Source organism: Natrix helvetica, assembly GCF_964273705.1.
Source record: "Natrix helvetica genome assembly, chromosome: 1".
In the NCBI taxonomy this organism is placed as follows: domain Eukaryota; kingdom Metazoa; phylum Chordata; class Lepidosauria; order Squamata; family Natricidae; genus Natrix; species Natrix helvetica.
This window is the reverse complement of record NC_138548.1, coordinates 371,937,727-371,960,832: the sequence shown is the minus strand read 5'-3', so window position 1 is coordinate 371,960,832 and position 23,106 is coordinate 371,937,727. Positions and strand designations below refer to the sequence as shown.

At 41.8% G+C, this 23,106-nt stretch overlaps 2 protein-coding genes across 2 annotated transcripts in view; one reads left to right on the top strand and one right to left on the bottom strand.

Moving 5' to 3' along the window:
• LOC309391815 (zinc finger protein 202-like) overlaps positions 1-20,027 on the top strand; it is a 29,435-nt gene extending 9,408 nt beyond the window's left edge. Inside the window, exons 5-6 of the mRNA XM_081952590.1 lie at positions 17,867-18,055; positions 19,943-20,027. Of these exons, the coding sequence (XP_081808716.1) occupies positions 17,867-17,874 (8 nt within the window). The 3' untranslated portion in view covers positions 17,875-18,055; positions 19,943-20,027. The remainder of the gene's footprint in view (positions 1-17,866; positions 18,056-19,942) is intronic.
• LOC309391828 (uncharacterized protein) lies at positions 2,493-15,113 on the bottom strand. The gene is made up of 6 exons (XM_081952622.1): positions 15,006-15,113; positions 11,429-12,059; positions 11,150-11,282; positions 10,888-10,973; positions 9,530-9,656; positions 2,493-7,321 (listed from the first exon to the last, which is right to left on the bottom strand). The coding sequence occupies exons 2-6, from the start codon at positions 11,783-11,785 to the stop codon at positions 5,715-5,717; spliced, it is 2,310 nt and encodes a 769-aa protein (XP_081808748.1). The 5' UTR covers positions 11,786-12,059; positions 15,006-15,113; the 3' UTR covers positions 2,493-5,714.
• Positions 20,028-23,106: the final 3,079 nt, after the last annotated feature.

Here is a 23,106-nt window from a genome sequence, read left to right as displayed (position 1 = left end):
TCAAGACAGAACCAGGCTTATCCTGGTTTTGCTCCTGAAAGAGAGGAGGAGGAAGAGAAAGTGGGAAAACAAGTAATTATCTTTCTGTCCCTCCTGGAATTTGGAAAAAAGGAATCAACTCCCTTAAGAAGACTTGTACCTTAATACCTTGCAGTTAATATATTGAGAAGATGGATCAAGAATCAGACACAGGGCTCTGTTACAGGAAGATCCCTCTCAGCAACCCCTTTGCTTCCAAAAAGCAGGAATGAGGGGGGGGGGGGCAGAGAGCTCCTTCGCAAAGAGATGAGACCCTCTTCTGCTAGCCCCTTAGAAAACATTGATGGTCTTTCATTATGGCACACCTACACCATTCTCCCATATCCAAGTAGGATTCAACTATTAGAAGAATTTACTTGGTCTGATTTTGAGCCAGATAACAATTGCCACTGTTTAATTACTGAGATAATGAATCCTTTGGCTGAGGGCCCAGACAACTCATGTTCAATAGAGTAGCTCTGCAGCAACACAGATAATTCAAATGGAGCAACACAGATAGCCCAAACGAACAGACACAGCTAGAATACACAGATAGATTTTCTTAACTGCTAATTTGAACGGTTGTTTCCTGAAAATGTCCCCTCCCAATGCCTCACCTATAATCTCTCTTGGTAGGAGCCAATCCACAACCACCTGTGCTTAATCATCTTCTGTGAGTCTGCCTATGGAGTTGCTGCTTCCATTTCTCAGCCCTTCTCGATCTAGCATCAGGGACAAACTGCCTTCAATCTTCTGCTCCATGCCTCAGGCACCTCCTGGTGGCCCACCAGCTCTCTGGTCCCTGCTCTGAGTCTGAACCCTGCACAGGATCCTCCACATCATCCAGGGCAGACTCATATGGTCCCTTGCTATCCAAGTCCATCAGCAGCTCAACCCGATCCTGCTGGGCCACAACATATAAAATATGCAGATTGAGGTGCTCTTGCCTTGGGCATTGATCCTGAGGTTCATGTTGGATGCGCTTATTAGGATGTTACCCTGAGGTCATGTAAAATCCAGAAAGGAAATCCTCCTTGTGTGGATTATTATGAGGGGATCTGGCATTTTCCCTTATCTTGAGGGGATTCTTTGGTGGAGCCAGTGAGGTGCAAGTTTAAGGGTTAGGATTGTATATTTATTCTGAGGTTCCAACAGTTCAGAGAGCTTCTAAAGAGGATTGAGAGCAAATCGAAGATTTTCCTATGTTCTTTTTCTTTTCTATATAAATTCTAACTAGCAAGCTACTAGTCTACCCAACAACCAGAATGCTTTATTTCCATTGGTTGAACACTTTCCTCTGGGCCAATCCTGACTCTGCCTAAGAAGGAAAGGTTTTTTGGTGTGATACCGTGGTGGTTTGCTGTGTTTCGCCAGGGAATGCTGGGATTTTGGAAAGGGAGAGGGGAGCACAAGGCAGGGAATGAGTGTCCTCTGCCATGAGTCTCCAGGAAAAAGCATAATTGAAATGAGTAATGCAAGCAATGAGGAACAGTCATTCTAGAGATACTTTTCATATACAGGTAGTTGTTGACTTACAACACTTCGCTTAAGTGACTGTTTCAAGTTACAACAGTACTGAAAAAACCTATGGCCATTTTCCACACTTAGGACGGTTGCAGCATCCCCATGCTCACGTGATGTACATTCAGATGCTTGACAACTGTCTCACATTTATGATGATTGCAATGTCCCGGGGTCATGTAATCACATTTTGCAACCTTCTGACAAGCAAAGTCAATGTGGAAACCAGATTCACTTAACAGCCATATTTCTAATTTAACAACTGCAGTGATTCACTTAACAAATGTGGGAAGGAGAGTCGTGAAATGGGGCAAAGTTCACTTAACAAATTTCTCACTTTGCAACATAGGTTTTGGGGTCAATTACGGTCGTATGTTGAGGGTGACCTGTACTTTTCTTTGTATGCAATTAAGTCACTGCAGTGTTGGAAGATTTTTCTATATCCTATGCATTTATGAATCCTCCTCCTAAACTACCTAAAGGTAGTTCTCGCTTAATGACTGGCTGTTTTAAAACTGTTCAAAGTTATGACAGCCACAGAATGGGTTCCTTAAAGCCCATAAAGCACTCACGGCTATTGTAAATGGGCATGTTGTCCACCCCTAACTGCATGAATGGGTTTGCTTAATGACAGCTGTGCTCACTTAACTGCAGTGAAAAAGGCTGTGAAAATTATTTCCAGTTATGTGAGTCCCTCAACTTACAACTACAATTCTGGCTGTAAGTTAAGGACTACCTGTAATTAATCATAATCAGTATGTTTAAAAAGGTAACATTATGAACATCCACCAAACATTATAATTTTTCCTATCTTTAATCTGCATAAACAAATTGGCTACACAGGGCCTCTGCACATTTTAAATTTTTCTATTGTTTTGAGATAAGTTCATAGACCAACCAATTTTTACAGAGGAAACCCATTGTTTGGCTTCAAAGGCAAACAAATTGCAAAACACATATGGAAATAATGATTCCTAAATCTAATTTTAGGAAACGAGGAAATGATTTAAAGTATACGAATGAATTTATTAAAGAACATTCTACGTCTGAGTTTGAAACACAGATGTGCACAAATGATAAATATGTAGTTGCTAAAATGTATAAACTTTTATTGAAATTGGAAATGGAAGAACAAGTGAGGAAACATATGATAAAGTAGGCTATACATATTGATATATAGATGAAACAAGGGGGAAATATGGTTCAAGTGATTGAAATTTACATTATAATATTAATATTTTTTTATAAGGTAATGTATCATTGGTATGTCACCAGAAATTATCTACAATGTACAAAGGCACTTCATTATGTTGAAAATCTGAACAGCAAAGGAAGAACATTTTATCCATCTTTGGTGGACGCATATGAAATCTAGAAAATTTTGGATCCAAATACATATACTAATTCACAGTTTTTTAAACAATTTTACAATATACAACTGAAACCACAGGTCTTCATTAGGAATGATCTACAAACAGTTGGAAAAAGTCATGGAATTTTACTTTTTGTACATGGTAACTGCAGCAGGACTATTATATAATTCACTATTATATAATTCACAGCTTGCCTCCAGAAGTTGTGAATGCCCCAACACTGGAAGTCTTTAAGAAGATGTTGGATAGCCATTTGTCTGAAACGGTATAGGGTTTCCTGCCTAGGCAGGGGATTGGACTAGAAGACCTCCAAAGTCCCTTCCAACTCTACTATTGTATTATTGTATATACGCAAAGATGGAAAGTTTCAGGATTACCTACAATGGAAGAATGGTTGATGAAAATGATGGAATTTCTAAGACGACCAAGTTGACTTCTTTAATCAGAGAAAAGCAATTATCTGTATACTACAAAAACTCTCCTGTCCGTAACCTGTAACTGGTCAAAATGGTACATTGTAGGACAAAACTTTTTAAACCAAGGTTCCCCAAAGGAGCTAATTTACAGAATGCATCCAAAATCCACGCCTCTGTGGGATTGAAATTTAGAAAATTTGTGGTTGCATTGGTGCTGCCCCTTTGCCATCTAGAAATTTAGTCCTCTGATGCCAGATGAACTGGTCCCACCATTGGTTGCTGGGGGAGATACAATCAGATGCAGTCAAGCTAGCAGGAAGTTGCAAATCACATGCACTGCTTTTTTGCCCTTTTGTCATTCAGTTTCTCGGTTTGGGCAAGAAAATGTCTCTGAAATTATGACACAACCAATAAGTTTTTTTTTTTAAAGGTAAAGGTTTCCCTGTCCAGTCGTGTCCAACTCTAGGGCGAGATGCTAATCTGTTTCTTGGCCAAGAAAATCAGTGTTATCCGAACACATTTTCTGTGGTCATGTGGCCAGCATGATTATATGCCAAAAATGCATGGAATGCTGTTACCTTCCCACCAAAGAGGTACCTACTAATCTACTCACATTTGTGTGATTTCAAACTGCTAGGTGGGCAGGAGCTGGGACAATCAATGGGAGCTCATTGAACTCTGGCTGTCAATTTTCTACCTGACAGGCTCAGTGTCTTTAACCGCTGAGCTCACACACATTATAGGAGTCTAATATACTACTAAAACTCTCATGTCTGATAACTCTGTAACCTTCAGCTGCATCACAGGCCAAAACTTTGTCAACAAAGATCCCTCAAATGGGATAACGTACAGAATACCAGGACCCATTACTTCCAAGGAAATGAAATTTGGGGGGGAAATTGCCATTTTAGCACTATTGTGCTGCTGTTCAGTGCTGCCTGTGATAAGATGATCTTCCTCTTTAATATTCCCTGACAGCTTTCCACAAGTCCACAGGGAGCTTGGAAGGAATGGATATGATAGTCGACACTTCTGGTTGCTTTTCCACTAACAAAGTTTTTGCTTATCGGAAGCTTGCAGGGAGATCAGTGGAAAAATGATGCAGTCTCCCTCTGTTCCTCGGCACCAGAGTTGAATTCACTTACCTTCCCTACTCGTTCGCAAATGTGAGTGCACATGCTGCGTCTGTGCACAGCCTTCTGTGCATGAGCAGTACTCACGCATTACATCAGGGTGGGTGGGCGGAGCCTCCCACAGCCACCACTACCGGTTCACTCGAACCGGAGAGAACCGGCTGAATACCACCTCTGCTTGGCACTTGCATAGCTACTGGCCTCACTCCTGTCCCCACCAGGCATCAAGCACTTACCAACATGATAGGAAGGAGGGAAGGAAGAATAGGCAGGAAAAAAGAGGAAGCTACTCCTTTGTATTTTTTTCATTTTTTTTACTTTGTTCTGTTCTTGCACTTATAACTTTCTCTTTAATTTATTTCCCATTTTTTTTACTTTATATTAGTTTCTATTAGATTTGTATTTATGTTTTATAAAAAATTTCATAAAATTGTATGTATAAAATAATTGATACATTGCTTGGGGAGGGAAAAAAAATTAAAGCAGAATCACACCCATCATCTGAGAGTTCATAGGGAGAGAAGGGCCCCACATGGGCCCTTGGAAAATTCAGAGCCAACTCTCAAAGTCACTTGTAAGGTTGATCAACAGCCCGTAACTCTTAACATGAAGAGAAATCATTAAAAATACTAGGGAGAAAATGTAGAACGTATACTTAATATGCTGATGTTCATAGGTAAAGGTTCCTCTCGCACATATGTGCTAATCATTCCTGACTCTAGGCGGCAGTGGTCATCTCCGTTTCAAAGCCGAAGAACTAGCGCTGTCCGAAGATTCTCCGTGGTCATGTGCCCGGCATGACTAAATGCCAAAGATGTACAGAACGCTGTTACCTTCCCATCAAAGGTGTTTCCTATTTTTCTACTTGCATTTTTACATGCTTTCGAACTGCTAGGTTGGCAGAAGCTGAGACAAGTAACAGGAGCTCACTCCGTTATGCGACGCTAAGGATTTGAACTGCCAAACTGCCGACCTTTCTAATCGACAAGCTCAGCGTCTTAGCCACTGAGCCACCGTGTCCCTCTGATGTTCATTTTCATTTCCTTCTGAGCCCAACCAGTCTTTGAAAGATAGGATATTAATCTCCCTCAAAAGCCAGGTGTGATCACAAATAAATTAGTAGTGAATTGGGGTATGCAAATATCTCCCCTTCAGGTCACACACTCCAATAATTGTTTCCATGCATTTTCCTTCATGGGTGATCAGAACAGACCCCAAAATGAATGTTCTTAGCACATTTATGCATTTATTAGTTAATCTTCACTGTGAATTTTTTGATGGGAAATAAGGTGAGAACTTTGAGTGAAACCCTTTCCACGTGGTAAGCACTTATATTTCCGCTGCCTTGTGTGGATTCTTTTATGGCAAGCAAGATTGCTGGAGTGGTTGAAACTCTTTCCACACTCTACACAGTGAAAAGGTTTCTCTCCTGTGTGGATCCTTTTGTGGGAAGTGAGCGTGCTAGGGTGACTGAAACTCTTTCCACAGTCCGTGCATTGATAGGGTCTCTCTCCTGTGTGGGTCCTTTTGTGGGAAATGAGGGTGCTAGGATGATTGAAGCTCTTCCCACAGTCCATGCACTGATAGGGCTTCTCCCCTGTATGGACTGCTTTATGGAAAGCAAAGGTGCTAGAAAGTTTGAAGCTCTTTCCACAGTCTGGGCATTGATAGGGTTTTTCCCCCGTGTGAATTCTTTTATGGGAAGTAAGATAACTGCTTGTACTGAAGCTACTTCCACATTCTATGCATTTATATGGCTTCTCACCTGTGTGTATCCTTTTGTGGGAAGTTAGGGAACTGTTTGTCCTAAAGCTCTTCCCGCATTCCATACATTTATATGATTTCTCTCCTGTATGGATGGTTTTATGGGAGATAAGGGTATTGTAGTGAGCGAAGCTCTTTCTGCACTCCTTGCACTGATGTGGCTTCTCTCCTGTGTGGATCCTTTTATGGGAACTAAGATCCGTGCTCCTTATGAAGCTCTTTCCACAATCCATGCATTTATGTGGTTTTTCCTTTTTGTGGATACTCTTATGGGTACTCAGATTACTAGAGTGGCTGTAGCTCTTCCCACATTCTGTGCATTTATAAGGTTTCTCCCCCGTGTGGATCCTTTTATGGGCCGTAAGATCTGTACTCTTCGTGAATCTCTTTCCACACTCAGAGCATTCATACGGTTTCTCCCCCGTGTGGATTCTGATATGATTGACAAGTTTGTCATTTCTTGTGAAGCTCTTTTCACATTCTGTGCATTTATATGGCTTCTCCCCCGTGTGAACTCTAATGTGGGCAATAAGTTTATCATTCCTTGTGAAGCACTTTCCGCACACTGCGCATTTGTATGGTTTCTCCCCTGTATGATTTTTTAAATGGGTGATAAGCCTGTCATTCCTTGCGAAGCTCCTTCCACGAACAACACACTTGTATGGATTCTCTTCGATGGGATTCATTTTATGGGAAACAGGTTTGTGGAGGTAGTTGAAGTTCTTTTCATAATCCTTACATTCTAATGTCTTTTTCTCCATCTCATCCGCCCAATAAGATGGGGAATTCTGATCACACCGGTTCCTTTCCTGTGTCCATTCATATGGGTGAGTGAAGTTTGATTGTTCTTCAAATATTTTATCGAAGTCTAAATACTGCCCCATTCTCTCTCTATTAAGGTCTTCTTGGGTCAGCAAATCATAGATTTCCCGACGTAAAGGAGGGGGATTTATTTCCTGTGGATCATTTGATTGGATTCCATCTTCACTTTTTGGTTGCCATTGATTTTGGAAGGTTTCTTCTCCCACTTTAACCTTAAAAATCTGTAAAGGTGTGTCTTCTGGTTCCTGGTAAATCTCATTCTCCTGCCCATTGCCTGATTGTGTGAGAGAGAAAAACAGTGGGAAAAAAATCATTCTTTCTCCTCATAAAGAATACTCATGAAAATATCAAGAACAACCGAAAAATCAAACAACACAACCATATTCAAATTATCCTACTTCAGACATATGCAAAGACCCGGGTCTCTGGAGAAGGATCTAATGCTGAAAAATTCAATGGTCAGTCTTCTTTGCATGAAGAAAAGTACAACTATAATAAAGTGGATGGATTTACTTACAGTGGCAATGAGCGTACTGCCGTAAGCCATGGTAGCACAATGGTTAGAAGGAGTACTTCAGGCTACTTCTGCTGACTGCCGACTGCCTGCAATTTGGCAGTTCGATCCTGAACTGCTCAAGGTTGACTCAGTCTTCCACCCTTCCGAGGTTGGTAAAATGAGGACCCAGATTGTTGGGGGCAATATGGTGACTCTTTAAACTGCTTAGAGAGGGCTGTAAAGCAGTGTGAAGCGGTATATAAGTCTAAGTGCTATTGCTATTGATGCAAGACCTCAAAACCCAGACCATCATGGAGAAAATCTGTCTTCTTAGTTAATCAATCAATCAATCCCACATTTACATTTAATGGAGGAATCCTGAGTTCTAATACTCCGAGTGAGCACAACATTTCTAAAAAATTTATATGTTCTATGCAGTGCATCATTTTGTATCCCCCATCATGAATCCCCGGATGCATGTTTGCTCCAAATTAAAGAATCAAAATCACTATCAACTTCAGCTCTTCACAAGGTGCCTGCCGGAATATGAGACCATTTTCTCTATATCTCAGGAGGAAACACCCATGCACAACCTGGAGAAGAAGGCCTTATACAGCCAGCAGTTACTTTGCAAAAGACCATGGTGGCTATGATTGGCTAGCAGTGGGAGCAAGAAGACGGCAAATGTGAGCTAGGAAGGCAGGAGCCACAGAGTACAAGGAGCCAAAAAGATATAATGGGTGGGGGAAGATAACTGTGTGCGTGGGAACTGAAGTTTTCCTGTGGTTGTGGATTTTGACCACGGGATTATGGGGCAGAACAACAATCATAATTTCAGGGATTGGTTGAATGTACCTTTCTTCAGCACCACTGTAACGCTGAACAATTGCTGAACAAGTGGTTAAGTGAGGAGTACCTTTACTCTCGAGTATGAGAGCATGTAGAGAAAAGGAATACATACCTGCGTAGCTTCTGTAAGACCTCCCTTCCTGAAAGCTACTGGCCAGCTTATGCAAAGCTAAATGCACTCCATAGTCAAAGGATTGAACCCAGAACATCCAGTATGAAAGATACCTATGCTTGAAGGTCAATAAAGACCAAGACTAGTGCCTACCATCTCCAACAAATCAGTGCCAACTCAGAAAGCTCCAACTGCCCAAAGAGCTGCTGATTCAGTTCTACAGAGGAATTATTGAGTCTGTCATCTGCACCTCCATAACTGTCTGGTTTGGCTCTGCAACCCAACAAGACAGACACGGACTTCAACGGATAATTAGATCTGCAGAAAAAAACAATTGCTACCAATCTGCCTTCCATTGAGGACCTGTATACTGCACGAGTCACAAAGAGGGCTGTGAAAATATCTACAGACCCCGCATATCCTGGACATAAAATTGTTTCAACTTCTGCCCTCAAAATGACGCTATAGGGCACTGCACACCAGAACAACTAGCTGCAAGGACAGTTTTTTTCCCTGAATGCCATCACTCTGCTTAACAACTAATTTCCACAACCCTGTCAAATAATTTACTAAGACTGTATCTATTATTATTCTCTTCCTTCCTAGTATCTATCTCTTCTCACTTATGACTATAACCATGTTGCTTGTATCTTTCAATTTATATCGTTTTATTTGTTTACTGGTACGATTTGATAGCTTATTACTAACCTTGACTATCACTAAGTGTTGCATCTTTTTATTCTTGATGAATGTATTTTATTCTCCATATGTACACTGAGAGCATATGCACCAAAGACAAATTCCTCGTGTGTCCAATCACACTTGGCCAATAAAGAATTCTATTCTATCAAATATTAACAGGTAGCACTTTGCAAAGGCTGTCTATTTGAAGCTCACGGTCTGAATTGTAGCTTGCAGATTCAAATGGCAAGCCTGGTATCTCAGCTGCAGAATACCTTGGAAGGAACCATACAACAGATGGCTTCCAATTACAAAACACCATATTTGGACAGAGGATTTCTTACACAGAGAAGCGACATTCCAGGAGGTCTCCAGCATGACTTCTCCATGCAAAGCTTTCTGTGTGGGATCAAGCAGGTCCCACTCCTCCTTGGTGAAGAAGACAAACAATTCCTTGAAGGATATGGGACCCTGAAAGAGGAAGGAAAAGTTTCTTACTAATAGAAAAACCGAGGAAAGTAAAGTTTTCTAAAAACAAAACAAAACCCTGAAGCAGTGAAATTCACAAATGTTTTCCTGGCTATCTCAAAGATGCTTTTTCAAGCGGTAACTGGAGTTTCTTATTTTTCGTTAAAGGTGTTTCGCTTCTCATCCAAGAAGCTTCGTCAGCTCTGACTGGATGGAGGGGAATGGAAGGAGTTATACTCCTTGCAGATAGCTGGTCATTTGCATTCTTTTTAGAGAGTCATTGAGGCGACCTGGAGGTTTATCTGTGTCACCAGGGTCACCTGAGTAGTGCAAATGGGTGTGGAGCGGGGGTAGTATACAGTTACCTTTCCTACCGGTTCACAAATGTGAGCACACATCTGCGGTCGCTTTGCTCACACATGCCACCTCCGTGTATGCGCAGATACTTCCACGCATGCGCTTTTGGCGAAAAAAGGGCCTAAAGGGATGCCATAGAGCCAGGCACAGTAGGGCGGAACCTCCTGTGATATCCGCTGCCGATTTGAGCGATCTGGTCTGAACCGGTGGAATACCACCTCTGGCATTGAGCCTTCTTGGAAGTGCTGAAAGGTCTGTGTTGTAGCAACACAGATAAACCTCCAAGTGGCCCCAACGACTCTCCAAAAAGAATGCAAACGACCAGCTATCTGCAAGGAGTATAACTCCTTCCATTCCCCTCCATCCAATCAGAGCTGGAGAAGTTTCTTGGATAAGAAGCGAAACGTCTTCAAAGAAAAACAAGGAAATCCAATTGCCTCTTGAAAAAGCACCTGTGACCGGGATGATTGAGAATCTCCAGAGATGTTTTCCTGACTGATTTCAGAATGTGAGAGATTACAGGGGACAATTTCATTCTCCATCATCTTTTGGCACCACCTTGGTCCCAAAGATTGATTAAATTCACTGCATCTCTCAGGACTCAGTGCCCCTGAATGCCCAAATCACAAACTCATTCTTGAACCATTAGTTCCAACTCTGCCTTCCATCCTCCAGAGTGACTTCAGCTCTATCCTTTTATTGGAAAATAGCTGACCAAGATAAGGACGTGCCAGGTGGACATCCAGAAGAGGAAAGGGTCTCACATTGGAACATAGATTGAATCTATTTTGGAGGTGGGAAGTAGACAGGTGGACTAAATAATTCTTGCTTTAATCATATTGACACTTTTGTGGGGCACAGGAAATTTTCCTCCTACCTGCCCTGGAAGCCCAACATCGGTTTCCGCTTCAGCAGAAAGAGGAGATGTTTCTCCTACCATCACCGGGTATATGACTCTGTTCTCTGCAACCAAAAGATGAAGGGAATTGATTTTTTTTTAAAAAAAGAATGCTTTATAAATGCAGGTGTAAAACAGAAACAAATACCACTGAAGCATACAGGGACTTTCACTTTACAAACACAGGAATGAAAAACCTTTGAGAAAGAACTTCATGGCCTCAGAAGGAATCCTCCCTTACCTGGTGACAAGTCCCGGTTTAGATCCTTCGTGGAGATTCCGCCAAGGAAACTGTTTTGACAAAGATTTACTGGATCCCCTTTTGCCTCAGGAACCTCAGTGATTAACCCCGGGAAGGATGCCTCCACCTGCAACTGTGAAGAGCAGCAAAGAAGGGTGTGAAGTGCACGTGGGAATGCAGAACAACCCTGTTTCAAAAGCATTTGGGCAGGGCCATGGGAAAATGCCCCAAATATTTAAGACTGGAATAATTCTCCCCGTTCACCCCCTTGAAACCAACCTGCATTTCTCCTTGGTGCTTCTCCTCTGCCTGGCTCAGAAGGAAGCCTTCAGCCAGGGCCACTGCCTGGGAACTGGTCTCGGGTTCGCATTCCCGCACCCAGTTCCCCATCTCGGGTGGCACGATGGACAGGAAGTGCTCCAAGACCACCATGTCCAGCATCTGGGCTTTAGTGTGCTTTTCTGGGTTCAGCCATCGTTTGCAAAAGTGATGCAGGCGGCTGCAGAGTCCTCGGGGACCCACAGCGTCCTGGTAGCAGAACTCCCTGAAGGGTTGTCTGTTTGCACCGAAAATGACTGTTTCTTCATTTTGGATCTTCAGTCCTGCCTTTTCTTGAATTATCACACTGCCTTCCATGTGAAGAGAACCACAAAGTGCCAGTCCTTAGCAAGCCGTTCTTCCTTGGTTCATTTTTCCTCTGGGCTCAACTACCATTCCCAAAGAGTGGAAATCTCTAAAGCTTCATTCGTTCTCAGGTGTGCAATTTTATTCTTTTGTTCTCAGGACCGGCAATGTATAAAAATTGTAAGGATGAATTTAACAAGGCCACTGATTCATCTTTACCACTCAACTCTTCTTGCCTCTGTAAAGGGAAGACTTTCAGAGGCACAACCTGCATCATATTCCCAACCTACAATGCAAATAATGGAAAAGACCATCAGTGTATTGTCCCAAAGGTGCTTTTCCCCCCCAAAAGGCAACTGGACTCTCTTTGTTTTTGCTTGAAAATGTTTCACTTCTCATCATAAGAAGCTATTGAAGTACTGAAGAAGCTTCTTGGATGACAAGTGAAATGTCTTGAAGCAAAAACAAAGAAAGTCCAGTTGCCTTTTGAAAAAGCACCTTGGGGACAACCACAACTTGGATGACTGAGAATCTCCATAGACATCATTTGAAACTCCCTTCCAAGTAATTCCTTGTTGGAAATCTCCTGCCTTTCATGTCATCCAATGAAATTTAATGGTGAAAAGAGTAAGGTTCTACATTTAGGCAACAAAAACGAAATGCACAGGTACAGTACAGATGATACCTTGCTCAGTAGTAGTAACTGTGAAAGGGATCTTGGAGTCCTAGTGGACAACCATTTAAATAGGAGCCAGCAGTGTGCAGCAGCTGCCAAAAAAGCCAACACAGTCCTAGGCTGCATCAACAGAGGGATGGAATCAAGATCACGTGAAGGGTTGATACCACTTTATAATGCCTTGGTAAGGCCACACTTGGAATACTGCATTCAGTTTTGGTCGCCACGATGTAGAAAAGAGGTGGAGACTCTAGAAAGAGTGCAGAGAAGAGCAACAAAGATGATTAGGGGGATTGGAGATTAAAACATATGAAGAACGGTTGCAGGAACTGGGTATGTCTAGCTTAATAGAAAGAAGGACTAGGGGAGACATGATAGCAGTGTTCCAATATCTCAGGGGTTGCCATAAAGAAGAGGGAGTCAAACTGTTCTCCAAGGCACCTGAGAGTAGAACAAGAAGCAATGGGTGGAAACTAATCAAGGAGAGAAGCAACTTAGAACTGAGGAGAAACTTCCGGACAGTGAGAACAATTAATCAGTGGAACAGCTTGCCTCCAGAAGTTGTGAATGCCCCAACACTGGAAGTCTTTAAGAAGATGTTGGATAGCCATCTGTCTGAAACGGTATAGGGTTTCCTGCCTAGGCAGGGGGTTGGACTAGAAGACCTAGTCCCTTCCAACTCTGCTATTGTATTGTATCCCTTGAAGCCACTGCAAACATAGAATATTCAAGAACGAGGGTCTTTTTCAGATTGTTGGGGCTATTGGGAACATCCAGCAAAGCAACTCCACCAGTTCAGTCACTTTTTGTGTGTGAATAAACTGCCATACATTAAACGGTGAAAAATTCTGATGCCCGCTCTCAAAAGACAATAAATATTATTTATCCCCCAAGCCCTGGTGCCCCTTCCCTGCCAGTCCTGTCCCCGCCCCCTGTGCTGTGGATCCAGGAAAGGAGTTCCAATACTGTGATTAATGTGTATGTATATATGCATATGTATATACTTGTGTGTGTATACACACACGAGTATACATATATACATATCAGAGGTGGGATTCACTTACCTTTCCTACTGGTTTGCAAATATGAGCGCACTCGCATGTGCCTCGTCTGTGCATGTGCACTGCCTTCTACACATGCGCAGTGCTCACACATTTCATCGGAACTCTTGGGCGGAGCATGCGTACACATATGCACAAACATATATAATACAATAGTAGAGTTGGAAGGGACCTTGGAGGTCTTCTAGTCCAACCCCCTGCCTAGGCAGGAAACCCTATACGGTTTCAGACAAATGGCTATCCAACATCTTCTTAAAGACTTCCAGTGTTGGGGCATTCACAACTTCTGGAGGCAAGCTGTTCCACTGATTAATTGTTCTAACTGTCAGGAAATTTCTCCTGTTCTAAGTTGCTTCTCTCCTTGATTAGTTTTCACCCATTGCTTCTTGTTCTACCCTCAGGTACCTTGGAGAACAGTTTGACTCCCTCTTCTTTATGGCAACCCCTGAGATATTGGAACACTGCTATCATGTCTCCCCTAGTCCTTCTTTTATTAAACTAGACATACCCAGTTCCTGCAACCATTCTTCATATGTTTTAGTCTCCAGTCCCCTAATCATCTTTGTTGCTCTTTTCTGCACTCTTTCTAGAGTCTCCACATCTTTCTTACATCGTGGTGACCAAACTGAATGTAGTATTCCAAGTGTGGCCTTACCAAGGCATTATAAAGTGGTATTAACACTTCACGTGATCTTGATTCTATTCCTCTATTGATGCAGCCTAGAACTGTGTTGGCTTTTTTGGCAGCTGCTGCACACTGCTGGCTCCTATTTAAATGGTTGTCCACTAGGACTACAAGATCCCTTTCACAGTTACTACTGTTGAGCAAGGTACCACCTATTCTGTACCTGTGCATTTCGTTTTTCTTGCCTAAATGTAGAACCTTACTCTTTTCACCATTGAATTTCATGTTATTAGATAGTGCCCAATGTTCAAGTTTGTCAAGATCCTTCTGTATCCTAAGCCTATCTTCTGGAGTGTTGGCTATTCCTGCCAGCTTGGTGTCATCTGCAAATTTGATGAGTTCCCCATTTATTCCCTCTTCCAAATCATTGATGAAGATGTTGAAGAGTACTGGGCCTAAAACAGAGCCTTGGGGTACTCCACTGCATACTTCCCTCCATGTAGATGCAGTTCCATTGAGGACTACACATTGAGTGCGGTTGGTCAGCCAATTATATGCATAAAAACACACACACACACATGCATGCATGCATATATACATACATTTACACACAATGTATATGCATATGTATATGTACATATACACACATTATTTAATCACAGTATTGGAGAGCCTTTCCTGGATCTACAGGGGTGGGGGGGAACTCTGGCAGGGAAGGGGCAGAGGGTGCGCTGTTTCCGCCTCCACCTCCCCGGGAAGAGGCACAGCCACTCCGCATTGAGAGAGCAGAGAGGGAGAGGCAGCCTGCTTGCTCAGCCTGGACTAGAGGAGTCCCGGATATCCAGATTCAGCCCCGCATTCCAGACTCACCTGCACCAAGGACCCCTAAAGGTTCCAGGAGACACTCCTGCTTCCGGCTCCGCCCACGTCCAGCCTCCAGCAGGACAGGCAGCCGAGCCGCCCAACCGCCCGGTAGGTAGGCGCGTCGCTTTCTCGCCAAGGAACCCGCCTCCCGCGGACGCTCCGGGATTGGCAGGGGGGGGGGTACGATTGGCCAATGGGAATGCAGCGGGGTTGAAGGCGTCTGCGGTTGCTGTGCAGACTAAACTGCCCTCCGCCCTCCCGAATTGTTTTCATCCTGGCTCGCTTCTTTTCTCGGCCGCGGGAACTGTGCTCACCGCAGGTCCCTCAGACCGAGCGGTTTTCTAAACCAGTTCGAAGGAGGCAGGCTGGAGGGGAAAAGGCCAGGACCCATTCAAAGGGTGACGCTAGAAGTTGGGGAGCAGAAGAAAGGAGTCCGCAGAGGAGAAGCAGAGGAGGCTCAAGGAGTTTGAGAGGAAAGATTGTCGGAAGACACGTCGCCGTCATTGCCAAGGGGAGAAAAGTGTGATCCAGGACTGATCCTGGCCAAAAACGAACCAACAGGCCAGTATGGCCATCAATTATTGGTCAACGGATAATAATTTACCATCGGTGGTAAAAATGGAGTTTTCCTCATAAAGACACAAGGAGAAGGGAGGCATATGTAAATATGCTCAAACTGAAAAAGAGAGTGACAAATGTGAGGTCCTGAGACAAGGCGGTGGTAGAAATGGAGTTTACCTCATAAAAACATTGAGGGAGGAGACGTATGTAAATGTGCACAAAATGAAAAAGAGTGAACTAATCTAAGATCCTGACCTAACAATGAACTAAAAAGCCAATATGGCCATCAACTGTTGGTCAATGGACAAGGTAGTGTAGAAATGGAGTTTCCCTCCAAATTTTTCCTCATAAAAAAGAGGGAGAAGGAAGGCATATGTAAATGTGCTCAAACTGAAAAAGAGAATGACAGTGTAAAGTCCTGACCTAACAATGAACCAATAGTCCAAAATGGCCACTTAATGTTGGTCAAAGGACCAGGGAGTGAAGGTGTTGGAGCAGAGAGGTTTCCTCCTGAATCTGTTGATGAAGGAAGGGAGGAATATTTAGAAGTATGTGTGAAAACGATCTAGGTTTTCACTTAGATATGAGCCAGTGTGCTGCCCCAAAAGCCAACACACTCCTAAGCTGTATCAACAGGATGTATCAAGAATAAATGATAGCACCGCTTTCACTTATACTGCACTAGAAAGGTCACACTTGGAATATTGCATCCACTTCTGGTCACCATGATACAAAAAAGATGCTGAGACCCTAAAAGAATACAGAGAACAACAAACAAAGATGATACGATGCTAAATTGTATGATGAATGGTTAAGGGAACTAGATATGTCTTAACGAAAAGAAGGACTAGGGGTGATATGATAGTAATCTTCTCTTACCCAAGAGCCATCACAGAGAAGAAGGGGTCAACTTACTCTCCAAAGCATCTTAGGACAGGACAAGATGGACACTCAATAAAGAGAGATCCAACCTGGAACTAAAGAAATTTCCTGACAGAACAATCAGTGGAACAGCTTGCCTCCTGGAGTTGTGGGCGCTCCATCACTGGAAGTTTTCAAGAAGGATTGGATAGTTATTTTTCGGGAATGTTGTAGGTTCACCTGATCAAGCAGAGGATTGGATGAAAAGACCACCAAAGTCTCTCCCAATTCCATGATTCTATTCAAAGTGGAAAAGAGAAGTATTGAGATAGGTACTTGATTAAAAACTAGCAATAGGCTTGCATGACCCACCATATGTGTCAATGGAAGAGGCCGAGTTGGAAAAGGAGTCAGAACAGAGAGATTCCATCAGCTGGATATTCAGAAGTGAACTGGTCATTAAACAATTACTTACTGTAATTTATTACAGTGTCTTAATTTCCCACTTCACTAGTTTTTCTGCTCTGTACCCACTTCTTCCTGTGACTTGTTTTGCATTCCTTTCCCCTCTCACCTCTAAATGCATAAAATTAAATGTGGCCTTCACTCAAAAATACCTTTTCAGCTGGTTGAGTCTTTAGGATGGGCCTGTACAATGCTTGTTTTTCTGAAAACTAAATCCATTGCTCCCAAGGGTTGTGCAACCAAGAAGGCTCCACCACCTTTTCTGCAGCCACTTCCTCCAAAAGACACACTGCTAAGCAAAGCCTGTAGGTGTCACAGACACCTCAAAAACTCATTTGCTGCTATTGCATACTGATTGATGTGTCAGATATTCCTGTGTAGCCTGCAATTATTTTTAGGATATTAATCTGACCCTTTCCCCTCTACAAATTGTGTAGGCGTGCTTTAAGAGCTGAAAGACCCAGGATGAATCTAGGGCAAAGATTAAAAAAAAAATCTGTGTGTCCTTGAGCAGTGATTGTAGTGTTTTGTTAGAACACAGTTCATTTTTTTTCATATTTATCAAGTGCCATGCTGCAGATTGACATACCTCTTCTTTTTGACAAAGGAATCTATTAATTGTTATATTTAAATAATTTGAACTTTTTATTTATATTATTTATTACCATGTCTTTGGCACATATTTAATTTATATAAAACATTGCCATTTCTAAAGTCTGAATTAATGTTTTAATCTGTGCCTGGCTTTTTGTTTATTTAGATTTATAGGGTTGCCTTACTCAACATATAATTTAGGGTTGATCACTCTATAAATATTTTTATTTGGAATAACATGTTGAATGCTGGTCACTCTTCAATAAATAATTTGAGGCAAATTTAGGTGGGAGAGAAAAGCACATTTAAAATTAATCTAAATTCTGAAAATTAGGTTCCTCTGCATACATTGCATTTATCTTGATTTTATTTTTCCCCCCTCTCAGAAATGTAATTCTTCACCAACGAAGGAAGTCTGCATGAAGACATTGAATATTTGAGACCAGCATGTTAGATCAGTTTTGGAGGTTCTATTAGGCTCACTGAGGAAGCTCCCACAACTTCCGAAGGCATGGCATTTAACTTAAGGAGAAAAAGTGCAATGTTTGGAGACTTTAAAATTCTATAATTTTGAGGTAAGCTTGTGGGTCAGCCTTTTCATTTAAATATTACATCATTTAGCTTCAGATAAAGGTAAATTTGGTAATTTCTGAAACTATTTTTTATGAAACAGAGAAAAAGCAGGGTCAATTCTATCATCTGGAAGTTGGGTAAATGAAAATCTCAAGCCAAAGAGTCACATTGGCCCTTGGAAAATTTGGGTGTGGCTTTCAAAACCACCTTTTGACTGTAACTGTTAACATGACAAGGTCAATCATTTTTTTTAAAAGGGAATGAATGTACTGTATAATGTCTACTTATTGATGTTCATATTGCCTGAATATCAAATTTAGAGTTCCTCCTACACAAAACCAGTGTTTGAAGGGTAGGACATTGTTCACCCTCAAAAGCCAAATCTGATAATAGCTAAGTAAAATTAATAGCAAATTTGGGATATATACAGATAGCTCCTTCTGAGGACAAGTAAAATGTTTATACTGAAAAATTCCATGCACTTTCCATCATAGGTGATGAGATCTGCAAAATAAAAGCTTTTACTACATTCTATGCGTTCAAATAGTTAATCCTCACTGTGGATCTTTCTATGGGAAGTAAGGTGAGAGCTCTGAGTAAAACCTTTCCCACATGCTAGGCATTTATATTTTCTTTTGCCCTGTGTGGATCCTTTTATGGGAAGCAAGATTGCTGGAGTGGTTGAAAATCTTTCCTCACTACACACCGATAAGGTTTCCTCTCCTGTGTAGATCCTTTTGTAAGAAGTAGGGGTGCTGGGATGATTCCAGCTCTTTGCACTGGTTTTTTGCCCTGTATGGATTGCTTTGTGGAAAGTAAAGTTGCTAGAGAGATTGAAGCTCTTTCCGCAGTCCATGCGTTGATAGGGCTTTTCTCCTTTGTGAATTCTTTTATGGGAAGTAAGAAGCCTGCTTGTCCTGAAGCTTCTTCCACATTCTACGCATTTATATGATTTTTTCCCAGTGTGGATCCTTTGGTGGGAAGTTAGGGAACTGTTTGTCCAACATTAGAAATTACGTTTGGTCCGGACGTTTTCCCCCTATAAATAAATACTCAGGCAATGCCGGGTTATCTGCCAGTAAAACCTATTGTACAAAACAAATACATGTACGTATGTTATAGTAACTATAAGAAACTGAATATATGAGCAGGAAAAAAAGGTGGAAAAAGGGAAAAATAAAAATTTTATATTTTTAATATAACATTAATATAATCCTTCAAAGTATTATTTAATCCAGACCATACCGAAACATATTCTTCCATTGTTTCACATTTGGAATATGAAGACATTTAAAAAACTGATCACAACATATTTTCATGCCAATTCTTAGAAGCAGGAAATTATTTGTTTAATATATAAAATAATTTTCCTGGCTTAGGCACAGGACCTTCGTAAGATGTCACCTTCAATGTTTAAGGGGGTTCATGCAACATCACATGTACATCTTTAATTACTCGATTGTCTCCCAGAACTATATCAACATATAGAATCCAATCTGTATTTAACAATGCTTTCAGATGAACTAAGTTTAATGTTTGAAAAAATATTTATTTTAATGTGTGAACAATATTTTAACATTTTAATGCTGCCTTCATAGTAGATTATTAGATCAATTATTAAATAAAGCTCTGGTCGCTGTCCATCTTCCCCCCCAAAGGGCAAAATCAGGCAAACCTGCTCTTATTGAATTTTATAGACATTTGGATATATGCACTTCTCCCAGTGGTAGAATACAGAGTGTGCTACCAATCAAATCATCAAAGTTAATTTCTCCAGAATCTGTAGAGGGAATCAACTTGTTTACTTCTTAAATGATTGTGAGAAGTTTGTGACAATTGTCAGGCTATTTTGCATTCCCTTTCAAGCCTTCTTTACTGTTTGCCGTTAGATGCTCCTTTGTATTCAGATCTGGTCTCAGAATGATAATGTAGCACTTGGGGATGAAGATGCAGCCCAACAATCCAGTACTGGAGGCCAAGATGGAGAAGACCTGCACAGCCACCATGTACTTCCCTTTGGTACTCAGGTAAGTGGGCACAAAGGACATCCAGACACTGCAGAAAACCAGCATGCTGAAGGTGATCAGCTTGGCTTCATTGAAGGCCCCAGGCAGGTTCCTGGCCAGGAAAGCCACCACAAAGGAGATGGCAGCCAGGAAACCCATATAGCCCAGGGCAACATAAAACATAGCGACAGAACCTTCGTTGCACTGCAGGACAATCTGCTCGGTCTGAGAGTGCATGTCATCTTCGGGAAATGGAGGAGAAACTCCCAACCAGATGATGCAGATGACAACTTGCAGACCAGAGCAAGAAAGGACAATGGAGTTGGCCAAAGTCTTTCCCAGCCATCTCCTCACAAAGTTCCCAGGCTTTGTGGCCAGGAAGGCCAGCACCACCATGATAGTTTTAGCCAAGACAGAAGAGACAGCAATGGAAAAGATAATGCTGAAGGAGGTTTGTCGGAGGAGGCAGGTGATTGGCTTTGGAGGACCAATGAAGAGGAGGGAAGTCAGGAAGGACAGCAGGAGAGAAACCAGGAGGAGGTAGGAGAGGTCCCGGTTGTTGGCTTTGACTATGGGAGTTTCCAAGAATTTGATGAAGATTGCTAAGATGAAGACACTGACCAAAGATAAGAAGATGGCAAAGGAAGCCAGAATCATTCCCAAGTCTTCTTTGTATGACAAGAAGGTTATATTTTTGGGGATACATTTGTTTTGGCCTTTATTTGGATGGTGATTTTTTGGACATCTTGTGCACTTCTCTGCATCTGGGGAGAAGACAGGCAAGACCTCAGATATTAATGTCACACGATTATAATAAAACATGCCTTTGTAATACTGCCTACAAATAATAAATTATGGCTATGATATTGCACCTAAAAAATCCAGGGAATTTTGGCAAAATTAAAATAAAGGGAAAAAATGGATTGAAAGCTCTCTAGTAAATATGAGAAAGGGAAACAGCCCAGATTAACAAAAAGGATGGACTTGGTGAAGGCAGTAGTGGAAATAAACTGGCTAGAATGGAGAGGAAGATTCCCAAAAGGTGAAGAGCTTCCTAAGATCTATATCACCAGACAGCTTAACCCTCAAAAATTATATGAATCCAGATCCTGGCAATTGTATGGTTGAATACTCCTTTCTCAAATATTTTTCTGGTGTGCTATTGGAGATCCTTTCTCAAGAAATCTGGATGCATGGGGTAGATATTTATTTCATGACCTAGTAGTTGAATCGGATTCAGCCAGTGGGATCAGTTAGATGGTATTTGGTTGAGAAACCTACACTGATACGTTTTGAGAGAGCTGCAGACATCTGAGAAAAGGGGGCATACAGAGTCAAGAAGGTGATTTGTGGGTGAGTGATTTATGCCCATTATCTTGATCTTTTGACTCCTCCTCACACATAAAAGGCAAAAGTAAGGGTTCCCCTCTCACATATGTGCTAGTCCTTTCCGGCTCTAGGGGTCAGTGGTTATCTCTGTTTCAAAGCCGAAGAGTCAGCTCTGTCCGAAGACATCTCCATAGTCATGTGGCCGGCATGACTAAATGCCAAAGGTGCACGAAGCACTATTACTTTACCATCAAAGTGGTCCCAATTTTTCTACTTACATTTTTACATGCTTTTGAACTGCTAGGATGGCAGAAGCTGGGACAAATAATGGGAGCTCACTCCGTTACGGGCGCTAGGAATTTGAATAGCTGAACTGCTGACCTTTTTGATCGACAAGCTCAGCGTCCTAGCCACTGAGCCATCGCATCCCTCTACTCCTCTAACATGGAGGCCCCTAATTCTAATGATTTCCAACAAATGTTGCGTGCAATTCAATTCAGCCTACTGTCAGTGATTTACATAGCCCCAGTAAAGCCATACATATTTCAAGGGTCAAGGATGAGGTGACAGGCATTAATTTTTATAGAACACTTTGTTTACATTGGTATAAATAGCATTTAGCACTTAGACTTATATACCACTTCACAATGCTTTACAGCCCTCTCTTAGCACTTTACAGAGTCAGCACATTGCCCCCAACAGTCTGGGTCCCCATTCTACCCACTTTGGAAGGATGGAAAGCTGAGTCAACCTTGAGCCGGTGAGATTCGAACTGCCAAATTGCAGGCAGTTTGAAGTCAGCACAATTAGCCTGCAGTACTACATTCTAACCACTGCGCCACGGCGGCTCTCCTCTATCAATATTTTTAAAGTAAGACAAATCTGTAGTTTTACGGTGGTTGTTCAGCTTCAGTTAAGTGAATAGTGCCCTTGATGTGTTTGCGTTATTTGTGTTATTTAAATGGCTGGTGTTTTTTTTTCAGACAATGGGCACACCCTGAGGAACTCGCCCTTTGGACCCCCACTCAGGGACAATTCTTTCATTAAGGACTTTCCTTTTGTATTCATGGAAGACATAATGCCCTCTCTCAACAGAGAAGCAGAGTTGAGCTGATTTTCAACAGACAGGTTCCTACAGACAGAGATTGACAAGCCATGGTTGCTTAATCGGTTTTTCTACAAAATGTTGTCATATGTACCAGATCAGGTCTAGGACAATTCATTGTCACCAACGTGCCATGATCAACTTGCCATGGCCAACTTGCTGTGGGACAATTCAATGCTGCATTTATCATTTCATTCGGTTATTTTTATTATTGGCGACCACGTTTTCATCCAAATTATTGTAACTCTTGTTTTTCTGGATTTTTAATTTTATTATTTTATTGCCCAGGGTTCTGTCAAAATAAATTTAATTTTTGTATTTGTTGAATTGTCCCTCATCAAGCTGTCCTGCAGTGAGTTGGCCGCAGTGAGATGGCCGTGGTGAGTTGTCCCATTCTTATTCCAGACCCGGGCTGCATAAATGCAGACAACAATTCAATATTTAAAAAGATATACAAAAATGAATTCTTGCTTCTCATATTTGTTGAAGTTTTCAACCTAGATCTGTTAGTTTTCCTCAGTTTACCTAATAACTGGCTTTTTGACATCACCCATGAGACTTTGTTCACGGCTCACAGGTTTGCTTCCAAATATCCCTGAATGGAAATTCTTCA

Excerpts from the sequence above, each read along its gene's own strand:
- LOC309391828 (XM_081952622.1), bottom strand. The coding sequence starts at position 11,785 with ATGGAAGGCAGTGTGATAATTCAAGAAAAGGCAGGACTGAAGATCCAA. Across the intron at positions 11,283-11,428 it reads AGCACCAAGGAGAAATGCAG|TTGCAGGTGGAGGCATCCTT; the intron begins GTTGGTTTCAAG and ends TGCTCTTCACAG. Across the intron at positions 7,322-9,529 it reads CTGGAATGTCGCTTCTCTGT|GCAATGGGCAGGAGAATGAG; the intron begins GTAAGAAATCCT and ends TCACACAATCAG.